This window comes from Xiphophorus couchianus, chromosome 16, assembly GCF_001444195.1.
Source record: "Xiphophorus couchianus chromosome 16, X_couchianus-1.0, whole genome shotgun sequence".
NCBI lineage: Eukaryota > Metazoa > Chordata > Actinopteri > Cyprinodontiformes > Poeciliidae > Xiphophorus > Xiphophorus couchianus.
The window spans coordinates 12,598,596-12,606,994 of record NC_040243.1 but is presented as its reverse complement, the minus strand read 5'-3'; the positions used below and the strand labels follow the sequence as shown (position 1 = coordinate 12,606,994).

General features: G+C 33.7%; 1 protein-coding gene across 1 annotated transcript in view; it reads right to left on the bottom strand.

Moving 5' to 3' along the window:
* Nucleotides 1-2,138: 2,138 nt before the first annotated feature.
* LOC114159877 (nuclear GTPase SLIP-GC-like) overlaps nt 2,139-8,399 on the bottom strand; it is a 40,875-nt gene continuing 34,614 nt past the window's right edge. The window contains exons 13-24 of the mRNA XM_028042122.1: nt 5,973-6,095; nt 5,726-5,819; nt 5,539-5,626; nt 5,311-5,432; nt 4,942-5,118; nt 4,682-4,836; nt 4,302-4,413; nt 3,975-4,083; nt 3,749-3,882; nt 3,287-3,368; nt 3,133-3,210; nt 2,139-3,047 (exon numbers count right to left, since the gene is read on the bottom strand). Coding sequence (XP_027897923.1) covers nt 3,152-3,210; nt 3,287-3,368; nt 3,749-3,882; nt 3,975-4,083; nt 4,302-4,413; nt 4,682-4,836; nt 4,942-5,118; nt 5,311-5,432; nt 5,539-5,626; nt 5,726-5,819; nt 5,973-6,095 — 1,255 coding nt within the window. The 3' untranslated portion in view covers nt 2,139-3,047; nt 3,133-3,151. The remainder of the gene's footprint in view (nt 3,048-3,132; nt 3,211-3,286; nt 3,369-3,748; nt 3,883-3,974; nt 4,084-4,301; nt 4,414-4,681; nt 4,837-4,941; nt 5,119-5,310; nt 5,433-5,538; nt 5,627-5,725; nt 5,820-5,972; nt 6,096-8,399) is intronic.

Sequence of the window (8,399 nt, the reverse complement as noted above, 5' to 3'; positions counted from 1 at the left end):
ATTTACCAAAATTTGTATTGTATTTACAATACAAATTTTGTATTGTAAAATCACAATACAATGTTTGTATTGTGATTTTACATGGTAGGCTGACAAAAACTGGTGGATAATTGTGAAATTATACAAAACCATTTAGCAGTTTTAAATCTTTTTAAAAGCATCTCCAGTCTCTCACCAACTTTGACCAGTTCTTCCACCCCTGCCAAAGAAAACATTCACACAGCATAGTCTAGTTATTCATTAGTCTTGTTGTTTTTTGGGGGTTTTTTTGTCTTTTGTGAAGGCCAAAGAATTGTAAGAGTCCGGTTAACATTTGACTAGAACAACTACTCCCACATCTTTGCTGTGTTCCCTAGTTGGCTTATGTAAACCCATGTTTTTTATTTCAATAGTGGATTTCTTTTGGCCTCTCCAGTTTTTGTGGAGTGCACAACTAACAGTTGTCCTGTAAGTGTACTCCTCCAGCTGAGCTGTGGATCTGTGCAGCTCCTTCAGAGTTACTGAGCCTCCTGGGTTCTTTTAGTATTACTCTCCTTGCCTGGTCTGCAGTTTTCTCACACTCTCTTAATTATTAGGTGAACAATTGAACAATTCTCCATGAAATGGTGATAATGCCAACATAATGTTCTTCAGATAATGTTCCTCCAGTGTTCTTTAACAAACATCTGAGGTCTTCACAGAACAGCTGGATTTCTACCAAACTAAACTAAACTAAACACAGGTTGACTTGTTCTCACTATATATACATTCTATATGTGTTTGTTGCGGGGAATTTTACTTTGGTCTGGAGTGCAGTACAGATTCACATTGTGCTATATAAATAATCTGAATTTAATTAATGCAGAAAAGCTTGTAATAGTGTAGGTGAAATGAAAGAAAAGAAAAAATGGGAAACTTGGATATTTGGCCAGGGTCTAACCTGACTTTAGAAGTAAGAAGATGTTTTAGTTATGTGGGCAAACAAGTATTATTGGAGGAGAATGATGCAAGGATCCAAGTAAAGAGCGAGCAGATTTTACACATCATCTTTTACCCAAAATGTAACTTTTTTATAAGTCTATTTACAGTAAATGTTGAACACTGTATTTTGTGTTTCTTTCACTCAATAATTTTGCACTAATTTGTGTTTGTCACATAAAATCTCAGTAAAATACTAAAATGTGTGTTTTCCACTTGTGAAAGTGTGACATGAATAATTTTGCAAGGCACTGTCCACGTGTGTTTAATTAAAGGATTTGTTGAAGGGCTTTGAGTAACGTTCTGTGCTTTCTGAGCTAATGGTGCTGAGTGTACTCTGAGACATTTCTCTGTGTTTCACTGCTTATCTCAAAGTCTACACTGCTGTGGTATTTTATTGTAATTTCACATGAAAATGCACAATAAAAGCTTTTTTTTTTTTTTCTCTGAAAATGACTCAGAAAGAGATTAGTTGAGACTAAGACTTTTTAGTTGCGACTTAAAAACGTTAAGGCAAACATAACTTTTCAAAATCATTCAACTACAGCTTACCAAATTTGAATATTGTGAAAAAGTTCAATATTTGTTTTCACTCATTTGGCTGCGTTGACTGCAGATTTCAGAAAACACAATGAATTAATGCCAGCAGATGACGCGGCTTCCCAAATCATCCCTGACAGTGGAAATTTCACACTTGACTTTAAGAAACACATTCAGTGCCTCTCCACTCTGCCTCTCCATGGGACCTTGATTTCAAAATAAAATGCTAATTACTTTCATTTGTTTTTCTCCTTAGGCCAGATAAGATTGTTCTGAAGGGCTAGACACAAGATATGACATTTGTAACATATGTGTAGATTAGTCTATGCATAATGCCGCTTGATGAGCTGACTGCAGCCTCAGTCCACTCTTCATGAAGCTTTCTCAAACTCTTGAATAGATTTTGCTTGTCGTTCCTTTAATAATGCAGTTACTCTTATTCCACATTTTTCTAATAGTTTTTCCCTTCCACTCAACCTTTGTGGCTGCAGGACAATGTAGGATTATTCAGAGTGTATCCAACAGCTGGTGATGTTAATAAAGATCCACCTTTATCTTTCAAACACTTACTTGGTACCTGCAGTGAAAGTGATATAATACAATTTTTTCAATAATTAAATTGAAAAGAGAAAAACACAATGTGTCATACATAACTTTATTTGTTCATATGTATTTTGGGTCTTTATGGTAGAAAGTTTAACAGGAATCATAGTTATGAATTTCCCAGTGAATAAAACTCAGAAAATTAGAGTTAAAAAAATTATCTGACATGTTCATGTACATTTATCTGATTATCTTATTAAATTTTACTACAAGATACCAAATCACACACATGCATTAGGATTACAATTAAACAGCTAAACAATTGAGAATAATTAGAGGTTTAGTCATCTTCAGAAGCCAGAAATAATCATAACTTTGTTATATTTCTTTACATTTTTCATGTAAGCTTTAACAAAAGAGAAGAAAGGTAATGCAAACATTTGTAAAAATAAACAGAGTTAAAAAAAGTGTAATAAACATGCTAAAAATGAATAACATTTTGTCACGTATAAAATATCAAAGAAAACTATTCAAAATGGAAATGTCTTCCATATATTTCCTGCAATTAGTCCTGCAGTACCAAGAAAAGCCACTTAGATTTGATTTTAATTTCAAATGTAATGCAAACATTTCTAAAATTATCAAATAGTAAAGTAGTGTAATCAACCTATACTAAAATTAATAAAAATAATGTCACATATAAAATATCAAAGAAAATTTTTTAAAAATTAAAATGTCTTCTATATCTTTTTCTTGTAATTCTTCCTACAGATTTAAGTAAAGATACTTTGACCTGATTTTATCTTCACTCTCTAAGTTTTCCATATTCAGGCTCTAATAAACAAAATGAAAAATGTTGCAAATATCCCTCCAAGAGAAAAAAATTATGAAAGAAGTGGCAAAGAAAATTACATAATATTTTTTTTTTTTCATAATCCTACGGTTTTTCATCCTGAAGGGATGCAAATGCAGCATGTTATGATGGTGAATCCCTCCAATGAGAAAAGCTGTTGAGTTAAAAGCCACAATTAGAGCTGAAAGTTTTTGTTGCTTCATTCAGTAAGAGCGCAATTTATAGATTATTTTCTTTACCTCAAATATGTTCTGTGTTTTAGCAGCTTTTCAGCTCATCACATAGTTTTTGGACCATCTCGAGCTGTGCTGAAACATCTAATAAAACAGTTTTAATTAGGGTTTTCTGTGAAATGTCTTTTTAAATAATTTCTTTTAAGAGCTGACATTTTACCTGGAAATGAGGTGTCATCAGTCTTCAGGGACACCTCAATCGATTCCCTCATGGTATCCTCTAGTGTTGTCAGGACGTCCATCTGATTTAGAGTTATACCTTTTATTACTTGGTTCAGTCAAAAGTTAATTTCAAGATTAAATTACTTATGATTATTGTCAAAATGCCTGAAACGTGTTTTTATTCACACCACAGTGGAAAAGTATTTTTAATAAGGGATCACATTTTAGCCATATGTTCTCTCACATGTCAAGAATCTCTCCACTGATCTACAGATTGCACATGCATAGGATAATTCCTTAAGACACTTTAGAAAGAGAGAGGAAACAGAAACAAGTGAAAAAAGGCATGTAGTTTTTCACAGCTTTGTATGGATCTGTATATGGGTATGATAACAGAGTGGAGAGTTCTGAGAGGGAATGTAATTTATATTTCACTGTTAACATATTAAAAGTAACAAACCATCAAGTTGTGCAGGTGGTTCATCATGACCTTTTTAGCATTTTCAAACATGGTGTTCTTTGATCCATGTACGTGATTCTCTATAGTTTCCCGCATGTTCTGCAGTGTACCAGTTCCTGTAAAGGCTGCTGCGTCTGGAAAACACAATAATGATGTTTTATGTGCTAATAAATAATACTTAAGCATAAATGTAAATTATTGTAATAACTTGATCTTTTTTTTTAACTTTTATAGCAGTCTTGCATTGTTTCCTCAATGGTTTTTATTAGACTCCTGTAGACTGTTTTTTTGCGCTCACGAATACTTTTGTTCAGACTTGTCTTCAGACGTTCTTCCTAAAAGAAAAATTTAAAACGGATAGTAATCCAAAAAATAATTTAAGTAACACAGTTTTCCTACAATGTTAAAGTATTCTGCTATTGTCAGTAATAACACATGTATGTGTTTACTTGTTTATTTTTGACATATTTTTTTTTAAATCTCAGTTTTAGCCAGCATAAAAGCCTTTCATTATTTTACGTGTTTCTAACAACTTATGTTTCTCATTCATTACCTCTGACTTGAGAGATACCAGTTGCAGTTCCACATCTTTGTACTTCTCTTTTAGTTCTTCAATGACAAGTGAAAAACTATAGATCACTCCTTTGAAACATTTTCCGTCATTTCTGCAACATAAAAAATACGATAATGAAATAAAATAATAAAAAAATAAAATAATAAAATAAAATAATATTGTCAATAATATCAAAATGTGAAACTCATTCACTCATTGCTACCATGAATGATTATGGTATAATGTGGTGTAATGTGTGTTTTATAACACATCATATAATGTGTGATGTAATTGGAAACAGGAACTTCAGTGAATTTATTTGTGATCGATGTTGCAGTTAGATATTTGGAGAGGACTCTATGTTCTCATAAAGGTCTTACGGAAAAGTGGTTCTGAATTCCTCGTCAATGCTGTCAGCCAGATCGGAAGTCAAGTTTATGTTGATGTTCATTTCTCTTCCTTTCTTAGGTCGGTGGACTCCTCTATTTTCTACTGCTTTTTTCAATTGCTTATGAAATCCCCGACCATCCCTTTTCTGGAGGAATGAAAAAAAGAGAGAGAGAAATTAATCAAATTTAATAACATATGTGACAAAAATATGCTACATTACAAAGATGTACTTCCTTATCAGCATACATACATGGGGATAGAGGGTAGACGTCAAGATGTTTCCATATGAGTTTTTGGATCGCTCAACTCCCTCTTGAAGGTGTTCTTCAAAAACGTTGTAAATCTTCATCATTTCATTTCTGATTGACTCAATTTGAAGGGTTAGATTTTTCTCAAGAGCTTCAAACACTTCCTTAATTCTGTCATTCTGGAAAAACAATGTTGTTTAGGACATTTTCAGACTCTCCAAATTTATTTTAATTTAGTACCCCTGAAAAATATATTCATGACATGAATATTATATTTAATTAAATTATGTTTATTTGTGCTGTATTACAATTTTCTTAAAGCAAGTAAAACAGCTAAATACACTAAAAAACATTTAACTTGTTATTCTTACCTCTTTTCTTCTGCTGGCCCCATGAATCAAAGAGAGGATGCCATGAGCTCCAGACACATAGTTTAATGTCTCTGAGTGACAGTCATTGAGATTTTGCAAAAATTCTTGAAGATTGGGTATTTCTGTGAAAACAAATCATGTCTATAGTTATATAATAAATTTCACACAGTTTGTGGTTCTGCAAAGCTGTTATGTGATAAATGTTTCACACAAATTGGCACAACATACCAGTGTCCTCTGGACTTAGATCTCTCTTTCGGAAAAATTCTCTGGAGCTCACAGTGAACACCTGAAAACACTCGTCACTGAAGTGTTTCTAGGAAATATCAATGTCATTTGTTAACGTAGAAATTCATTTTATTTTTAATTGTAGACAAACAATGTGCTACACATTTTACCGGTATACAATACTCACTTTAATCTTGTTCAGTTTGTTGAATTCTTTTGTCACCCTTTCTTTGGTTTCTGCGTTTCTCTTAAGTATCAAGGCCTGAGTTTCAGCTTTGGTGCTAAAAGAGAAGAAATGATCTACTGGAGCTTAACAGACCTATAAATCTTCTGACAATAAAATAAAACATGTAAACAACGTGGAAGACAATCTATGGCCTTTTGCCCTTTGAGTTTTATTTAATAATACACTTTCAACACAGCAGTGAACTCACGTTACATCTGAATCGTCAATATCATCAGACTTGGTGCAGACAATGTGAATGTGTCGACACTCCCCACCGTTTCCAATCTGACTGGCAACATTTTTCAGGATGTCCCATGACTCTTGCTCTGCTAACCCTAACCCTAACCCTACCCTAACCCTAACCCTGTGCTGGTCAAAAAATTTGAATATTATGAAAAAGTTTATTTAAATCAGTATTGCCATTCAAAAAGTGAAACTTGTTTATTATATTCTTTTGTTACTCTCAGACTGATATATTTCAAATGTTTGATTTTTTCCATTTAATTTTGATGATTAGAACTGACAACTAATGAAAACCCCAAATTCAGTATCTCAGAAAATTTTAATATTATTTAAAACCAATACAAAAAAGGACTTTTTTTAGAAATATTGGCCAACTGAAAAGTATGAACATAAAAAATAAGATCATATGCAGCACTGAGTACTTAGTTTGGGCTTCGTTTGCCCAGATCACTGTAGCAATGTGGAGGGACATCTAGCTGATCAGTCTGTGGCACTGCTCTGGTGTTATGAGAGCCCAGGTTGCCCTGATAGTGACCATCGGCTTTTGAATTGTGTCTGGTGTATCACATCTTCCTCTTCGCAATACCCCATAGATTTTTTATGCAGTTAAGGTCAGATGAGTTAGCTGGCCAATTAAGAACAGGGATACCAGGGATACCATGGTCCTTAAACCAAGCACTGGTGCTCTGGCACCGTGTGCAGGTGCTAAGTCATGTTTGAAGATTAAATCTGCATCTCCATAAGTGCCCTAAAACTTCCCGGTAGATGGCTGCATTGACCTTGGACCTCAGAAAGCACAGTGGACCAACACCAGCAGATGACATGGCACCACAAACCATCACTGACTGTGATATTATATACAAGCATATATATATATATATATATATACAGTATATATAAAAATAAAGTACAATATAGTACTGAATAAATTACCCCTTTCCACATTGTATCTCTGCTTTTATTGCGGTCTCCATTTCCAGGAAGGTCCACAAGTGTGACGTGTTGGAGAGAAGGATGATTTGGTACCCTGACAGTCACACACTTCACAAGTGGCCAATACCACTGCTTTATTTTGTTATAGTTTTCGTTCTTTGGAGAGTCCTTTGTATATTTGACAATATCTGCAGATAGGTCTTTAGCCTGCAAAACATAATAATAGTTATATTAGTAATAAAAGCTGTGTTATTGTGACAGCTGAAAATAATGAAATTTTACATCTGTGTTGCTCAGTAGGGTTTTATTGTGTCTTGTATTATTAACCTGAAATTGAAAGGGTTACAGTAAGCTCTATGTAAACATGTGCATGTATTATTGTACGTATGTATAAGTGTATAATTACAAAATTATACAATTATGATACAGTACAGACCAAAAGTTTGGACACACCTTTTAATTCAATGAGTTTCCTTTATTTTCATGACTATTGACATTGTAGATTCACTCTGAAGGCATCAAAACTATGAATAACACATGTGGAAATATGCACCAAACAAAAAAGTGTAAAGCAACTGAAAATACCCCTTATATTCTAGTTTCTTCAAAGTAGCAACCTTTTGCTGTGATTACTGCTTTGCACACACTCTGCATTTTATTGATGAGCTTCAAGAGGTAGTCACCTGAAATGGTTTTCACTTCATAGGTGTGTCCTGTCAGGTTAATAAGTGGGATTTCTTGCCTTATAAATAGTCATGAAAATAAAGAAAACCCATTGAATTAGAAGGTGTGTCCAAACTTTTGGTCTGTACTGTATATATAAATATATTGCTGAATTGCTGCACAAAGTTACTGTTAAAATCTTTGCATCTTACTGATTCAAAGATCAGGTTTTTGCTTCTTGATTGAAAAAATTCTGGAATTTCTTTGAAGTACTTTGACTCCATGAGTTGTTCACAGGATTTTCCCCTCCACTCTTCTTCATACAGAGCAGACAGCTTATCAACAGCATCATGGTATTCTTCATCAGAATCATCAACATTGTCTTGTACTTCTTGATTTCCTTTTTTAATGATACAGTGCAGTGATCCCAATTCATCTTCCCAGTCCTAAAAAATAATAATAAAAAAGCTTTTCGAGTGATGTGTAAAATTACAGAAGTTACATTTTCATCAGACTTTTATAAGTATATTTTTAGCTTACCTCAGGTGAAATGAATTCAATCTCCGCCTCGTATTTTTCATTGTGCCTGTTACCCTCCACTTTAATCATGACTGAGGTACAGGCACTGACACTTCCAGAGGGCAAAAGATTTCTCTCTTCAAGGACAGCATTTATCAAAGACGTTTTTCCAGCTCCAGTTTTACCAAAGACACCAACCAGCTCCTTCGTTTCCGTCTCCAAATTCTTGATTTTAGTTCTGTAGAAAATTTAGCCATTGTTGAGCAACTCAGCTTGA